General features: G+C 36.1%; 1 protein-coding gene across 2 annotated transcripts in view; it reads left to right on the forward strand.

The window, feature by feature from the left end:
• The window catches only part of LOC150104641 (two pore channel protein 2-like), a 480,610-nt gene that overhangs the window by 271,994 nt on the left and 189,414 nt on the right, over nt 1–19,202 (forward strand). For both annotated transcript variants that reach the window (XM_090395240.1, XM_090395242.1), the window contains exon 10: nt 18,144–18,308. In XM_090395240.1, coding sequence (XP_090251366.1) covers nt 18,144–18,308 — 165 coding nt within the window. The remainder of the gene's footprint in view (nt 1–18,143; nt 18,309–19,202) is intronic.

Genomic DNA, 19,202 nt, shown 5'->3' on the forward strand with positions numbered 1-19,202 from the left:
TTTCTGATAAAATATTACTCTAAGACAAATGCAATAATTAAAAAGGACACACACTCACAACAGAACCCATAGAGATCCAAAAAGGAGTAATGCAAGAATGGCCATTATCCCCATGCCTATTCAACATATATCTAGAAGAAGTTGTAAAGAAGGCAATAGACAATGAGCCTGGAATCAATGTCAATGGTTTAAACATAAATAATATCAAATATGCAGATGATCTCATCCTTCTTGCAAGAACCCCAAATGAACTACAAAAGTTGGTCAACAAGCTAAACGAAACCTGTAAAACATATGACATGACAATAAATATACAAAAGACAAAAGTGATGAAAATAGGGAGGAACAGAACTACCATCTCAGTCACCCTAAATGGAGAACAAATAGAACAAGTAGACAACTTCATATACCTTGGATCAAAACTAACAGAAACAATAGATGAACTCAAAACAATCAAACACAGAATAGTGATAGGATGGACCACCATGGGAAAATTACAGAAAATCTGGAAAACAAACAAGATATCTAAGCAAGCCAAAATCAAATTATACGAAGCAATAATTATACCAATGGTCATCAATGGAGCAGAAGCATGGACAGTTAAAAAAAGAGAGGAGAAAAACTGCTAGCATTTGAAATGAAATGCTTAAGAAAAATAAATAGAACAAGTTAGATAGAAAAGAAAACAAACATCACAGTCAGACAAGAACTATTGTATAAAAAGACAATAATAGGAAAAATTAGAAAACAACAACTGAGATGGTTTGGACACACTGTGTGCATGGATGCAGACAGACTTACTAACGTCCTAATCAATACTTTTCCAACTGAAAAAAGAAGACCCAGAAGACCAAGAATTACCTGGCTGAAATTAATAAAGAACATCTCGGGATGCAGAACATATAAGGAACTTTTTCGAACAGCAAGGAATAGAGAAGACTGGAAGATCCTTCTCAAGAGAAGACTCAACCCGTCTTAGACGGAAGAGAAGAAGAAGAAAGTGTAATGATAACTTCCTTATTTGTGCTTGTTAATGTGGTCTTCAGGTAACCAAGTAATCCCATAAGCTACCTTGGCCACCTTTGTAGTATCCTCTGAACTTCAATTCTCTATTGATCAAATCCCTAGCTTCATCATTTGTGGAGTAAGTACAGTACCTGTTCATCACAGAATGCATAAATTTGCATTTTCCATATAAAGCTGACATCCATTATTTTTTGTCCATGCTATCAAGCCTCTTCCAATCATCCTGCAAGCTCTGTATATTACTTTGATTAACTATTACACTAACTAGTTTTGCATTGTCAGCAAACATTTCCTATATTATTGTCATTTCCTGAGCCTGTGTAGGTCAGTAGAGGTGGCATTTGCACTCTACGATGCTTGACCGCATGAAGAAAGACATATTACTTTGATTACCTATGACACTAACTAGTTTTGCATTGTCAGCAAACATTTCCTATATTATTGTCATTTCCTGAGCCTGTGTAGCTCAGTAGAAGTGGCATTTGCACTCTACGATTCTTGACCACCTGAGGAAAGACATATTACTTTAATTACCTATTACACTAACTAGTTTTGCATTGTCAGCAAACATTTCCTATATTATTGTCATAAGTAATAGGTCATTTCTTGAGCTTGTGTAACTCAGTAGAATTGGCGTTTGCACTCTACGACACTTGACCACATGAAGAAAGACATGCATTCAAATCTAGTCACTGACTAGAGAAACTTTTTCCAAGCCTTTTTTTAACCAGTTCCCAAGTTTTATCGATCTCTGGCACAGACAAGTAGGTTTTTTAATTCCAGAAATTCGGGTTTTTCATCCCGTAAACTCAAGAAAATCAACTGTTGAACCCACACTATTTTAAGACATTAAAAATATATTGTGGTAGGGTTAGGGACCAAGAGATGGTGGCACCTGTTAGCTGTCTCTTCACTGTGTGCCACTTAACTAGTGATAGCCTTGGGTCAGCTATTGCTGATTGGCTACCAGTGGAGATAGAACTGCCCACTCAGTCTCCAAAAGTTAGATAGGGCTAAAACAGTCTTGCCTAATCTCTATATGGGAATAAAAGGCATTAGCATGACCTATCCTTCACAAACCCTTACTGCCCCAACATAGTTTCATATTCTTATCCACACATTCCTGAATTCTGCACATGACCGACTTTTCCACTATCTTTACCATCACTTCTGTGGTGCTGATTGGTCTATAATGTGCTCCACAGTATTGGAACATTCCTAATACATGGGACTAAACAATTATTTCAGTTCTTTTATTGGCAACCATCCATACTGTTTGGTTTAATTTATATGTATACTTATATGAGTAACTTTGTTGACATCATGTTACTCTCTGACTTAATTTATTTTTGTAACCAAATAGATAAAACCATTAACAAGACTCTAGCGTTGATGTAGTAAGGTTTTCTTTTTTCACCAGAGGTCAGGCCCAATAGTTTTAACTGTTGACCAAATCAGTGTAATATTAGCATACCATGTAGACTGGAGCACAGCTTGTTTCTTTGTATATATATGTGTATACTCCAGAAGATGACCTTAATATGAAGGTCGAAATGTTGAGTGATTATTTTGGTTTATGTTAAACTGAAGTTTTTCTCTAACATGTTAGTTGTTTCCATAATTTTTGCCATGAATAACATTAAGGATGTTAGTAATGCTGTAAGGATGCAGAGAGAGAAGTTTATTTTGGCTGGTACATGATCAGTACAATCATGTATTGATCATTTTAATGTAAAAGTGAAAAGGACAATCCATAATTGTCCTTTTCAGAAGCCATTTGGTTTCTTCACAAATTTGATCTTGTATATATATATGATTTGAGTTTTGAAGTTAATATTCATACATGTAACTTAAAACCATTGTTTAAAATAGATTTATTTCTGTATAAGTTTATTTTAAAGTCTATTTGTATTTATAAGTCTATTTGTATGTTGGAATCATAATGGTCTTATTTCAACTTTCCAGTATATTTTCCTTATTGGAAGATTAATTTTTAAGATGAGCAGAATTCCAGCATATTTAATAAGTTCTACATTTATTCCATCTTCCCCAGGTGATTTTTCTCATTTACTTTGATGTATGTATTGCTTGCTCGATTTCCAACTTTCCATTATTTTTCCTTGTTGGAAGATATCATTAAATAATTTTAAGTCATTTGATGAATTGACTTTTGACAACATATTTATCATACTGAATCTTAACGTCATTAACACTCCCTGCATTAACAACATATTCCAGTAATGCATTCTATTCACTGACAGTTCTCCATGTAAAAATCTACTCCTCACTTTTTGGTTCTTCCTCTCTCACTTTCTACTCTTTTTATAATCTCCTCTAGATTAATCCGATAAAATCTCTTCACTAACTTAAACGTCTCTATCATATTACCTCTTACGTTTGTCAGACTTTGCAATCCACATTTCTTCAGCCTCTCTCTTTCTTTGTAGCCAGCATTCAGAGTCCTGATATTGTCTTAGTCACTTGTCTCTGGATCCTCGCCAATGTTTCCACATTGAAAACCAATTGACCAAATCTGAGCACAAGTCCAAGTGTGGTCTAACCAGTGCTTTATACTTTGGCACAAGCACAACCTTCTTATCCCTACACATTAAAGTATTTCTTATCATGGTGGCACTACAACCTGCAGTTTTTACAACACTTGCAATATGACCTCTAAACTTCGGTCTATTGTCAGCCATCACACTCAAATCTTGAATCTCATCCACTTCCTTCAGTAATATAGTACACAGCCTTATATTTCTGCACACTTAAAAATGCAACACCTTGCACATATAAATGTTAAAACCATAAAACCACAACTCCACTCCTTTGTCCAAGTCAAAAGTTTATACAAGTCTTCCTGAAGGAGATTAACATCAGCTTGCTACTTATAATTCTACCCAACTTTGCATTATCAGCATACAACTGAAGATTCCCAGTGAGTCCACATATATCATTTACAAACAAGTTTAACAGTAAGGGTCTGAGAACAGAATCCAGTGGCATACTACTGGTTATCCTCCTTTTTTGAGACATTGCTCCATCATAAACAAATTGCTGGTATCATTCAGAGAGCCCACCACCAATCCATATACTACCTATTCTCATTCCTGCAGTTTGTACACCAACTTATCATATAGACTGGATTATAATTGGAAACTTCTGTTACTAGAATCATGCATGCGGAGTGGTACTATTTTGTCTTCTTTTCCTTCCTTAGGAACCTTACCCAACCTCAATACATTCATTAAATAACTAGGTCTTGGGCTGGTTATTTAATGAATAACTATATATATATATATATATATATAGTTATTCATATAAGTCAGTAGCTAACTGAATATTGTTCAGTTAGAAAACTGTTCTAATATTATGCATATTCCTTAATCCTTAATCCATATTCCTTAATTCCTTAATATCACATGGTTATATATCATCCATTCCCACAGCTCAGCCCTATTAACATCAAACCCAATCAAAATCAATTCTACATTTATTCCTTCTTCTCTAAGTGATTTTCCTTATTTACTTTGTATTGCTTGTTCAGTTAGAAATATTGTTCAATTTTGTTGAACTAATATTGTGCATATTCCTTAAGAATACATGGCAATATATCATCCATTCCCACAGCCCTATTAAGATCTAACCTAATCAAAATAAAGTCTATATTTATTCCATCTTTTCCAAGCGATTTTCCTTATTTACTTTGTATTGCTTGTAGGATTTCTTCTGTACAGTGGAAGAAATAACAGTAATGTTATTTCTTTCACTGTATGGTTAGTAGTGAGCATTATATCAGTTTTAGTTTGATTACTATCTTGACAAGTTTTGGAGAAGTCTAGTGGTTTTCTCTTTGATTATTTCAAGTTTATCTTTTTCTTTCACTAATTATTCATGTTACAATTTTGTATGCATTTGGTCTCTTCACTGTGAGATCTTGTTCCACTTTTGCTATGAAGAAGAAATAGATGATACATAAATAAACATATCTGTATATTCTTTTCTTATATTTTTAAATTCTATGTTTTACTCCTCAATGAACTTTTCCAGTCATTTAATCTTTCATGTTTTTATTCATTCATTGTTTATCGTTTTCAATCACATTGCATATTCTTTTATATTGATGGTTTGTTTTTCTTTTTGAATTTAAAAGAAATTCTTGTATTAGTCTTTCATTTAGATAACACTTCAGCACAGTTCAGTTCACTATCAGTATATAAAAAAAAATGTTTATGAAGAATGAATGACTTTGTAATCTTTAATAAGTTGTACAGGTATGCTTTACTAAACATACAAATTGGCTAAGTATGTTCTAATATTGTATTCTAATGGATATTCTATTTTTAGGTTTTAATCGATAAATTATGGGTCTAAGTTAACGAGATTGATCAATGGGTGCTCCTGAACATAATAAACTTGCTATTATATATATTTTTTTTGTAAGTCTGAATAGAGGGCATTATTTTCCTCTCTTCATGTCTCTGAGGCATAGATGCCAGTAATAGCCAGAAGCTGTAACCTACTTGTTATCTTTGTTCTAAAATTCCCTCACTCCAGTATTTGTAATGATTGATATATTTTTACCTGATTTATTAATAAAAATCATTACTCCCACTTTGCTGTTTCTTCATTTTTGAATCCACCGTGTGTGTGTGTGTACTGGGGGGGCTTTCCCCCCCATATCTACGGTGCCCCCCCCAAGTTCTGGACTGGTAGGCCGGTTCTCCTTGATGACTCAAATTTTGTTAACTCGAAAGGGGGTACCATTTCGGTACCCCCCCTTTCGAGTACCCACTGTAGGCACCAGGGGAGGTACCCCTGGAGATACCTATGGTCCCCCCCCCCCCCCCCGAGTTCCGGACTGGTAGGCCGGTTCTCCTTGAATTTTGAAGACTCGATACTCAGGTTAGCCCCTGAGTTTCAAAATGTTTCAAATAACTTGAAAAAAACGTGACACATAAACGTTACAAAAAAGCTTATCATTTTATATTATAGAGTAGATATATGTGTAATTATCTCTTTCATCTTTACTTTATTGTTATTTCTTTGTTTCTGTTATTACTGTTAATTTGATATTTCTTTCTATTAGAATTTTATCTGGTTCTTGGTATTTGTGATAAACTTCTGACATTCCAAATGACTGCATTCCAGATATTCGTGTATATATTCATCCCCCCCACCCTTCCTTGGATAAAAATGGATATCACATTGAAAAGAACAGAATGTAAGGAAATTTTTAAAAGAATTAAAGTTGAGCAGCTTTTACAAGTTAATTTTAGACTCACCTATACAAATATTATTGAAGAAAAAGTTATACAAACTGAAAACAAGAACTAAACCTTGTAGTCTCAATGGCAAACTCTGAAGAAGGCATTAATTCATTCAGCTAGAGAGTTATGTGGTGAAGTTGTCTGCAAGGATATAAAAATAAGAAACGCCTTGGTGGACACAAGAAATTAAAGAAGCAGTCCTGGAAAAGAAGAAAGCATACCAAACATTCTTAGCAAATAAGACGGCACGTGCCCTAAAATACAGAGAAAAATGGAAGAGGATATAAAATGTAGGCTGTGTGTAAAAGTAGCTAAACAAAGTCATGGAAAGACTGGTAAGAATATAGAAAATAAATATCAGGAAGTTGGCAAAATGTTCTGGAGGCTATTGAAGAAGCTTAGAAATGGAGAAAGATAGATTCCTTTTACAGTGCTCTTTATTATCTCAAAGATAATAAAGGTAACATGAAGACTGAAGATAAGGATATCCTAAATGTGTGGAGCAATTACTTTGAAAGACTGTTAAATGAACCAAGCAGTGATAGAACCATACTAGAAAATGTTCAAGAGGAATGCAAAGAGAAGTACATATCAATACTTAAGGTAGAAAAAGCTGTCAAAAACTTGAAGCATGTTAAGGCAACTGGAGTAGATGATATTCGACCAGAAATGCTTAAGTGTGGAGGTATAAACATTTTGCAGTGGCTACACTGCATAATTCAAATAGCAAATATTAATAAAAACTGGAGCCTAATAAAAACAGAAGCAAAAATCAGAGTCTGGTGGAAAATGGTGGTGGAAGACCTATGCTCTCAGGTAAAGAGGATTAATTAATTAAGTACACTGCTGAATTCAGAAGTTGAATTCCCAATGATTGGAGTAGAGCTGTCTTAGCACCCATCTATAAAAAAAGAGAATAAAACTGAATGTGTGAATTGCAGAGGAATTTCTCAACTAAGTGTTTTCCAGGTAAGATTTATGCAAGCAGACTTGAAAAGAGGTTGAAAATGATTGTGGAAGAGAAATTTGGAGAAGAAGCTGGGTTCACGCCAAATAGAGGTTGTCAGGATCAGATTTTTACTTTATGACAAATAATTGAGAAATTGTGGGAATATGATCTTTCCTTAAGTTTTATTGATCTGGAAAAGGCATATGACAAGGTGCCCAGAGAAAAGTTTTTCAGAACACTACAATTATATGGGGGAAATAGAACATTATACAGAGCAATACATAGTCTATATTTAAGTTGTCAGTCAGCAGTTAGAATTGAAGGAAATACAGGAAGACAGTTTGATGTAAAATAAGACAAGGATGCACAATATCTCCACTCTTATTCATCATCCATATGGATCACATTATGAAAGAAAGTGGCATCAAGCCTAATATTAGAATTGGAGATGACGAACATAGCTCTTTTCTTAATGCAGATCCTGGTGTACTCAAAAACATATCTGGTACAAGTCCAGGATTCACTAACTAAATTGAATAACATTGTAAGAAATTTGGCATGAAAATCAGCAATAAAAAGACCAAAACTATGCAAATAAGCAGGAGCATAGACAACTTCAGCTGTATTTTCAATGGAGATTCTGTAAAACAAGTAAAATATTTCAGCTATTTAGGCACAGTTTTTAGTGAAGATGGCAGGTAAAATCTGGAAATAGACAACAGATAAGCAAAGCTGGTATGGTGGGTAACTAACTGAATAAATTTATATGGAATAAGAGAGAAATTAGCCAAAACTGGTATGGTGGGTAACCAAATGAATAAATTTATATGGAATAAGAGAGAAATAGCCAAAACACCAAACTAAGCAGTATACAAGACAATGTTTAAACAGTTTTAAGTTATGGATCTGAGAGTTGAGCTAGAAATAAAGCACTTGATCAAAGACTAGACTGAACCAAAGGCAGAATCATATTAGAAATTAAGAAAGCACTTGACATTATTAGCTTTCAAGAATATGTCAGCAGAGGTAAGCTAAGGTAGTTTGGCCACTTAAATAGAATAGATGAAAAAAGGTTAGCAAAATAAGTGTTTTATGCCAAGATGGCAAGGAAGAGACCCAGAGGAAGACCAAGGTCTAGGTTGGGATTAATTCTGTCAGAAGTGCCTTACAAGCTTATGTTAGATATGACAATATTAGAGTGCTCACAAGTAATAAATTGATTTTGAGGAAAATGGTTGATAGGAGATTAATAATAATGTAAACTTAATTATGTGGTGTTTTCATAGTAACCTGAACACCCCTTGGGGTACATATCAGGAAATTGACCAGTACCTAGGTCGTCTGCAGATGATTTGTATGCACGCCACACCTGAATGGTGCGGCGTAGGAAGCAGCTGCCGCATAGTCTCAACGGCTGTCTTGATGCTTCCATTCTAGTAGCCTCGTGATGTACTGCTCGTCTGTTAACCTGTTAGTCATTTTCCAGAGTGACAATTCAGTTTCTTCTATTCTGAGACTTTTTTGGGTAAGGAAATTCAGCCAGGTTGGTTACCGTTCATCTGCAGCTTAGTTCAGTAGTGAGGCTGCCACCTTAGGGTTTTCAAACTTACCCTAGGTCTCGCTTCTCTTTTGTTTTTTCCTGACCAAGCTTCCTGCATGAATTGCAGAAAGCATCTTAGGTTCTAGAGTTCACTCGATTCCATCATGGGTGCCTTCACACACACACACACACACACACACACACACACACACACACACACACACACACACACACACACACACACCTGCCTCCACCCTAACTGCTTTAGGTTTCCTGACTTAGTGCTCCCCTGCTCTCAGTGAGCAAAACTTTCTTGAGACACCTAACTCTGAATTCATTTAAGTGCAGTCCATCAGTATATAAATCTTTGTATCAAACGATGCCGTGCATAAGTATACAAGATGTACTCCATTCCTTCTGCATTATCTACTCATTGAATTATTTGCAATCATTACCCTCTTCCTCAGCTTGCTTGCCATAGCATGGTAGCAGACTTAGTCTTTAATGTCTTACTTTACTTTTCTGCTTTTTCCAATAACTTTGTCTTCTATCATACAATATTTTTCACATTTTAATTTATTAATGCCAGTATATGTCTTACTTTACTTTTCTGCTTTTTCCAATAACTTTGATATCTTCTATCATACAATATTTTTCACATTTTAATTTATTAATGCCAGTACATTAATGCCAGCTATGACGTATGCTATAGAAACTGTGGCCCTGAGAAAAAATAACATCAGCAGGATGGAAGTAGCAGAGATGAGAATGCTTAGGTGGATGTGCGGTGTGACCAGAAAGGATCGTCTGAGGAATGACTATGTGAGGGGAACAGTGAAAGTTATGAACTTAGGAGCGAAGATAAGGGAGGCAAGATTGAGATGGTTTGGTCGTGTGATGAGGAGGGAGGACGAATATGTGGGAAGAAGGATCATGCAGATGGATGTGCAAGTAAGGAGGAAGCGTGGGCCGCCAAAGAAGAGATGGAGGGAGCTGGTAGAAGAGGACTTGAGGATGAAGAACTTGCATGTGGTGGCAGCCCAAGACAGGAAGGTGTGGAGGAGACTCATCTTCAACAGTGACCCCACTTAACTGGGAGGAGCTGCAGAAGAAGAAGAAGAAGAAGAATGCCAGTCAAAATAATCAGTTATTTTATCTTACCTTTTTGCATCCTAACAGTTTCATTAATATAAATTAAAGATACCAAGAAATTATATACTTGGTTTAATCCTTTGTCCAAGTGTAAGCAAACAAAGTTTGCACCCGAAGTATTTTAAGGACTGGAGCAACTCATATAGACAGGTGCCACCACTTGCTGCAGATTGGCGACAGAAATTCTGCATACAGTAAAAAAATATCATGCTAACTGATTATTGCACGTATCGAATTCACATTAAGTGAGGATTTTCCTGTACTGTTGGCCTCATCCTTGGTTACAATTACAGATGCCTCTCTTTTCTCTCTCTCTCTCGCTCTTCAGTTCTACCACTAAATATTGATAAATGAAATATGTGTCCATTTCTCAACATTTAATGGGAACAGAGAGAGGAATGTGCAATTTTTTTGTGCTACTGTCATAACAGATCATAAATTTTTACATAAATTAATGGAAATCAGATTTGGTATTTCACATTATGATGGGTTCTGGGGAATGAGATGTTTGTAAATCAAAGGTACATTTTGGTAAAAACAGAATTAAGACAGAAACCACATTAGAACTGGAATTATCTGTAATTTCAGAGATAAAATGATTGAAGTAAATTAGTTTTTTCCTTCTGGAAAACTCAGGTTTTTCTTCCTGTACATGCAAATTGGCCAGAATACACACACAATTTACAAGACAAAAAAGTCTGTTAGTGGGTTGTAGGTGGCATTGTGTGTGTGCAGATGATGGATAGTAATATAATGTGTAGAAGGACAATGTAGTGCAGAGGTCCCTCCTGCAATGAGTCTTGGATTACTTGGCGGGTGTTTATAATAAATTTATCGTAAAAAAAATAGCGTAAACAAATATAATCATAACAGAGAGGAAAAACACGTGTTTATGGTTTAATTGTTTTATTTAAGATCATAAAAAGATTTTATTTAGAGCATTTTGCATACATTTTATGGAAGTGTGTCACTTAATTGATATGTTATGATCATCAAAAATTATCCTGTACATTATTACTTCCATTATTCATACAATACCTATAATACCTCCTCTTATACTCATTCGCTGATGAAGTACTCACAACCACCTCTGACAATCCATTCACCACACCCAAGCAAAAAAAATCTAGTCCTAATACCCTCACTAACTACACTCTTACACCGTTTACTTGGGTGATCCATCATTCTCCTTGTACATCACCTTACACTTGGCTACATTAAACTATCAGCCATTTACCTTTGCCCATATTGCTAGTCTATTTAAATGTTCCCAGGGTCTCTACATCACCTTCATTTACTTTTGCTCTTCCCAGTTTTGCATCATCATCAGCAGCAGTCAACTGAGTATTTCATGTCATATAATTTCCTATATCATTGATGTACAAATTTAACAGTACAGGTCCAAGTACTGAGCCAGTGATGTATCACAGATTCAATAATACTTTGGACTCTATTTCTCCATAAATCTATTTGATTTCTGTCTGTCAGCCACTCTCTACTCCAAACAACCACATTCATATCCATGTCCATTTGCTCCAATTTATGCAACAGAGCTATGTGTGGAATCCTGTCAAATGCCTTTGCAAAGTCTAGCAATACCACTGAGTGGCCATTTGCCTTATCCAACTCCATTTGTCACTTTATTATAAAAAAGTAAACAAATTACTAAGGCAAGACCATACCATTCACAAAACCATGTTGTTCATTATAGAGTATCATATTCCTATCCACTTATTCCTGATTTTGTCTTTCACCAAATTTTCCAGTATCTTAACCACCACTCCTGAGATGCTGATTGGCCAATAATTGTATTGGCCAATCAGCATCTTTAGCTTCTGTTCTCCCATCAGTCAAGGTCATATCTAACATTGTAACCTCACCACTTGATGGTACACTCCTGCAAAAATGCTAACTCAGTAATTCAACTATTTGTTTTGCTTCTATTTGTTTTAACTCTCCACCTTCAGCACTTTTTAAAGTCATCCTTTCAAAGTTATTTCTCCCTTTACTTGCCACAAAGAAAACTCTTTAAGGATTTCTTTTGGCCTAAGCAGCTTTCTTTCTTTCATAATTTAAGCCTCAGTACTAAGAAGGTGCTAGTGGAGTGGAAAGAGGGCAGTCCTACTGCATAAAGAAGGCTCCAGGGCAGACATATACAATTATTGGCCAATCAGCATCTCAGGAGTGGTGGTTAAGGTACTGGAAAATTTGGCGAAAGACAGAATCAGGAATGAGTGGATAGGAATATGATACTCTATAAGCTTGCCATAGAGTGTCTCACCTGTGCCTTGTGCTGATCATGGACATGCTGTGATTACCTTTTTCTTTATATTCCCTTCACAAGTTTTCCTTTGTCGGCAACTTCTGCTTAATGATGCTATTCATCCACCTAATTCCTATCTGTTTATCCTTTGAACCTGGGTACATATATTCTAATACTGCTTTCTTCAGTCACCTCTTGACTACCTCCCATACACCACCACCTTCTCTCTCCTTTAAATTGTTATGCCATGTCACTGCTGAAAGCTAAATCCTCAGCTTGTCATAATCACCTGCTTAGTAATTCCACATATTATCAAACAAAAAATTTTGCATGTCTAGCAATCTCCCAGGTCAAGACTACCTGTTGATTTTTTTTTCCAAGCAGAGGCAGCATAGCTATATTAGTTACTGTTAAGTTCTTGGATACTATGACCAGATCCAAGAACTTAACAGTAACTAATCTAGCTATGTTGTCTCTGCTTGGAAAAAAGTCAACATGTAGTCTTGACCTGGGAGATTGCAAGATATGCAGAATTTTCATGCAGCACTCTTTAACCTTGTGTCCCCTCCATTTTACATGCTACCTCAAATTGCACAGTTGTCTGACAAAATTACAAGTCACCCAAGTAATGAATGTTTTATTATTTATGAATGGAAGTTGGTAGTAGTAGAATTACTGATTCTGTAGAATACAATAAGTCGATAAGTTGCCCATGATAACAAAATAAAATTATACTGCTCTCACAATTTGGTCAGACATCTGTGAAATTAATATTCAAAGATAGATATTGTCCTCTCAACTGCCTTTCACTTAAGAGTAATATGCAGGATAATTTATCACAACTAATCCTAACATGTCATGGGCATTACTGTTTACTAATGCACTGCAGTTTTTTTTTCCTTATATTTTATTATAAATTTTTGTATTTTTTAGATTTGTTTGAATGCTTAATTTTTATAGTAGATATACTATATTATTATTATTATTATTTTGGGCAACTCCAAGGAGTTGACAGACTCATTGAGGGAGGCCCTAACATCATGTCATGAACAACTATTCGACATTCACACAGTATCTATCATAGATACTGTGTGAATCGCCTTGAACTCATTCACAGTCATAGCACCCACAACAGACTCTGGCTGCTTATTCCACTCATTCACCACTCTCCAAGTAAAAAAACCTAGCTCTAACACCCTTGCTAACCACATTCTTCCCCAGCTTCCATGTATGGCCCTTAGTCCTTCCACCACCAGTCCTATTCTCAAAAATATCTTCTGAATTAATCTCATTGAAACCCTTCAGTAATTTGAATGTCTCAATCATATCACCCCTTTTCTGCCTATCAACCAATTTTTGCAACCCACAAATCTTCAACCTGTTCTCATAAGGTTCATTCCATAGACCTGCTATCATCTTGGTCACTCATTTCTGGATCCTCTCCACCTCCTCCCCATCAAGAAGAAACTCTGGCGCTCATATCTGGGCACAGTAGTCTAGATGGAGTCTTATCAAGGCTCGATGCAGAGGAACAATAACTTGTTTGTCTCTGCTTGTTAAAGTATTTTTTGCAACCAAGTGATTTGATGAGCTGATTTAGCCACTTTTGCGATGTTCCCCCTAAACTTCAACTCCCTATCCACCAACACTCCCAAATACCTGGCCTCATCAATCTCCTGGAGTATGGTTCCACCAATGTGATATACTGCTGCTAATCTTTTCACCCCAAAATGCATAACCTTACACTTTGCCACATTAAATCGACATCCATTTTCCTTAGCCCAATCCTCCAAATTATCCAAATCATCTTGCAAAATTTTGACATCCTGTGTACTCACTATTGATCTACCCAACTTTGTATCATCAGTAAACAAGTGAACACTTCCTCTCAGAATCTTTCCTATATCGTTAATGAACAAATTGAAAAGTAGTGGTCCAAGAACAGAACCCTGCGGCACACCACTAGTCACAAGCCGTCTTTTGGGCTGTACTCCTGAATAAACCACTCTCTGATACCTCTCCATCAACCACTCTCTGATACCTCTCCATCAACCACCCTCCTATCCATCTCACCAACCCTATATCCATCCCCATATGCTGCAGTTTACTGATTAGAATTCCATGTGGTATCCTGTCAAAGGCCTTAGCAAGGTCCAGTAGAATCACTGTAAACCCATTACCCTTATCCAGTTCAGCCGTCTCTGTGTTATAAAACGTGAGCAAGTTACTGAGGCATGATCTACCCTTCAGAAAACCATGTTGTCTCCCATACAGTATCCCATTTTCATCTATCCAATTAATGTATTTTTCTCTTGACTAATTTCTCCAAGACCCTGACAGCGATTCCTGATATGCTAATAGGTCGGTAATTTACAACAGCAGTCTTGGAACCTCCTTTATGCATTGGAACTATTTTCCGCTCTTTCCAACCCCTCAGGACTAACCTAGACCCGAGTCTCTAATTAAACAAAATAGTCAAGGGCACTGACAATTCTTTAGCTGCTTCACATACAACACAAGCTGGTATACCATTCAATCCCACAGATGTATTGACATTGAGGTTTTGTAATCAACTACTCACCTCCACTTCATTCACAACAATTCCTGTATAATCTATTGGTTCATTCTTTCCTGCAATGTCACCACCTGGATGATATATTCTTGCAAAGTGCTCACTCAGTAATTCAACTATATCAACTGATTCGGTTACCTCCCTACCATCGGCATTCTTTAAAATCATTCTGCCATATACATTTTTTCTTTTACTTGCAACATATCGAAAAAACTGCTTGGGATTCTCTTTAGCCTGCATGGCTAATGTTCTTTCATAATCCATTTTTGCTTTTCTTACCACGCTCGTTACCCATCTGGCCTGCTCTTTATACCATTCATGTGCCTGCAGGTCACCTTTCTCCTTAAATTCCCTCCATACTTGTTTATTTTTTTGCAGCTCAAGCTTATTATCCATTTAACCCCTACTTGATTTATTATTCAGACTCTAGGTATACAGTCAGCCATTGCCTCATGCAAACACTTCCTAACTGCCTCCCATGCACTATCAACATATAGCCCTTGCAGTTTTACATGCCATGGTACTGAACCAATCAAACTCCTAAGCTTGTCTTACTTACCAACCCAATAATTCCACATGTTCCCTGTCTTAATTGTAAATTCTACACCTTTAGCCACCTCCCAAGTCAAGATTGGTGGCAACGTGGTCATATTCGTTACAGCCAAATTCTCAGATGCAATTACTAGGTCAAGCACTCTCTGACCTCTAGTATTTTCCATTACATACTGTCGCAGATAGTTATCCCTTAATAATCGCATAAAATCCAATTCCTTTCTCCCATGTGTCCTCTCCTCCTTCCGATCAATATTACCATAGTTGAAATCACCCATAATAATTACCCTCCCCTTCCACTCATTTCTTCTATTTGCTTATGCATACTATCTCCACCATCTATTCCATCACCTGGTCTATAGCAGCACCCGACTGTATATTTTGTTCTGCTAGTTTCAATCTCACACCAAATAGCCTCAAATGTTCTCGTTTCTCTATCCTGCAGTTCCACTTCTATTCTCCTTGGCTGTAGCTCATCAGCTATCATCAATAACACTCCTCTCCCCATTTTATTCTCTCTGTCAATCCTGAACACACCATACCTCCCACATTCAATCTCACTAGCTATATCATCTTCTGTCAGCCATGTTTCACTAATGCCAATAACCTGTGGCCTGGAAGTGCCAACCAAGGCCAAAAATTTTTCCTTCTTGTTCCTAATTCTTCTGGCATTAGTATACATAAATTGCAGAAGCCCATTTGTCCCATCCCTATTTTGATGTCTTATACTAACTATCCCATTCTGAATCGTAGTCTTTCATACTCGCTTAGGCATATTACACACGGAATTCATTCAAATGTAAACCATCCATCTTATATAAATCCTTTCGCCAATCGAACTCACTTTACACATCCACAAATTCCACACCACTCGTCCTGCATCATTGATGCATAAAATCATTTGCAATTATGGCCCTCCTCCTATACTCTTCACTGTCATACCGGCTCCAGATGGTAACAGACTCACCATCCTAACTCTCTGTCTTCTCTTTTGCTACCTCAAGCAATTCCTTCACATCCTCACTCTTCTTCTTCTTCTTCTTCTGCAGCTTCTCCCACTTAAGTGGGGTCACTGTTTCTTATGAGTCTCCTCCACACCTTCCTGTCTTGGGCTGTCACCACATCCAAGTTCTTCATCTTCAAGTCCTCTTCTACCAGCTTCCTCCATCTCTTCTTTGGCCACCCACGCTTCCGCCTTCCTTGCACATCCATCTGCATGACCCTTCTTCCCACATATTCGTCCTCCCTCCTCATCACATGACCAAACCATCTCAACCTTGCCTCCTGTATTTTCGCTCCTAAGTTTGTAACTTTCACTGTTCCCCTGACATAGTCATTTCTCAGATGATCCTTTCTGGTCACACCACACATCCACCTAAGCATTCTCATCTCTGCTACTTCCATCCTGCTCACTCATAGCCATTTTGTCTCCTTTCAAATCATTTGTACCTGTTACCACTATGAATTCTTTCACCCACTGCTTTTTCATTCTAATTGACTTGCTTACATCCTTAACGTTCGCACCAGCTTGGTACGATTTTGTTAAACTCTGAACTAACACTCCTCTTGCTAAGGAATCTCCATACAACACTCGCTCTTTCATTTTATTTACACTCACTATCATACTCTTATTTTTTCTATCATACTTTTGCCATTTATCAGTCGCTATGCTCGGTAAATATTTTTGCCAACGTTCCAGCTGCCGATTTGCCCTGTATATCGCTCTGCGTAACCGAGCGATCTCACTCATTGCATCAGTCTCATTATTTTTATTCTCCGATAATTCATTCATTCGTTCTGTATGTTTACCTTCATTCTCACTTTGAACGGCACTCTCACAGCTATCTGGTACTACCTCGCAAATATCACTATTGTCTAGATTCTCACTTTCGACAACAATATCACTCTCACTACCTGAAACACTGTTTAAATTCTCACCTTCTTTACACTTTCTGCACACATTCACTCCACTATCATTGTTTAACCAGACTCCAACCGCTCTCCTCAATATATACATTTCGCAAATGGTACACTGAATCAAATTCTTTAAATTAAAATTTTTAGACAAAAATTTTAATTTAAAGTTATATTCCTCTTTATGGGGACCATGTAGACCATGATAATCATATCTATCAATTTACTATTTAAAATACTCAGAAAACACCCCAAAATCACCCAGACATGCTAAATACGAAAAGTAAACAATACTATGCAAATTCTCCAATTATTACTCAAAATGACACTTATCTGTTCAGGAGCTCTCCACAAACACTACATATTGGTCTCTGAAATTTCAGATACTTTTGTTCCTGAATGTAGTTTAATTACTTTAACTTGGTTTATTGTTATCTATTTTCTGGAGTTAATATCAGTCATATAGTTTGAATGAATTTTAAGAGTTTATTGAGTAAATCTTCATTAACTCATTAGGTGACCCAGAATAAGATTTTAAAGAATACTTTTTTTTTTGCATGTTTACGAATTAAAATTGGTGAACTTGGTTGATATGATAGGGATTGCTTATTATGCTAGATGTTTGCTATTTTGTTGATATATAATATTTTATTTATGGTTAATAATAAAGCTTTATCATTTTAGGACCTTTTTGCAGTATCCTTTGTATGGCAAAAATTAAAAAAAAAATAATAGTTCATATGACAATTTCTAGACTAAAAATTAGCCCTTAACAAAAATTAGAAAATATTTTAATTAATTTGTTATAATAACACATGTATTATCTATTTATAATACTTAAATAGTGTAAAGATTTTGAATATTTAGAACAAAAACAATATAAATAAATTTCTATTAATTTTCAGGTATTTCCGATATTTTTTTGACATATTAATCCTAATGAATGCAGGACTCATTGCATTTGATATCAATAAAGCAGAATGGTTCTTTCTTGCACTCTTCACTTTTGAAATTGTTGCAAAGATGTACACTTTTGGTTTTCAACTTTTTTTTAAGAAATGGTGGAACATGTAAGTATTTTAGCAAGTTTGGAATATTTTAAATGTCTCTATTACATCAAATATACAACAGTATATATATATATATGTGCAATATATCCCACCCAACACATACACAGAGGCCACAAAAAACCTATTACACAACAGTTGGTATCCTGTTTCTTGAATGAATGAAAGTCATGTTTCTTTGTGCAACAGCATGAGAAAGGTTGATCTGAAGAACAGAGGTTAAAGGAATGAAAGAGAAGGATGTGAAGTTGGTCTAAATTTGTAACTGTAACTGTGCATGAATGCCATCTAGCATTTGCTCATGCATTTTAAACACCAAGAGAAAAAGTGGAGGAATGATGTTGGCCAGTAGTTATGAAAATAGTTATAGAAAAAGCATTAGGTAGAAGTGAAATGGCATTACAAGAAATTGATCAGAGTGAATCTGTGAACAAAGCAAATCACTCTCTTCTGGATAGCGCAAAGCATTTTAGGAAAGTTTTGAGCCAACAAAACACTGTGCTCTTCTCACATCCCAAATGTCAGAAGAGGTACAGTGTCAGAGGAGACTATGAATATGAAGTTTTCCTTCCTGAAATGTAAAACCCGGGGCATACATCACTCCAATAAGAGAAATATTATCTTATCTGGAGAATCAAGTATTATCAAAGGTAAGAAAAATTGAAGTGAAATCTTGTCATTTGCTTCATGTTTTGACATGTTGTGCACAACATGTCTCACAAGAAATATGAGTGTTATGGGAGCAGTGAGGTTAACTGGTTGCTCTCTGCCCCACTGAAGATTATCAGAGAATGAAACTAGGGAATGTTTTAGCATGCAGGATTTTGTCAAATAAAGAGCAAGACTGTAGATAAGATTTTAGGAGGTTAGGGAGTGAAATTCATTTATGTGTAGGAG

Source organism: Typopeltis vanoorti, chromosome 7, assembly GCF_054136105.1.
Source record: "Typopeltis vanoorti isolate ZY-2024b chromosome 7, IOZ_Tvanoo_1.0, whole genome shotgun sequence".
Classification (NCBI taxonomy): domain Eukaryota; kingdom Metazoa; phylum Arthropoda; class Arachnida; order Uropygi; family Thelyphonidae; genus Typopeltis; species Typopeltis vanoorti.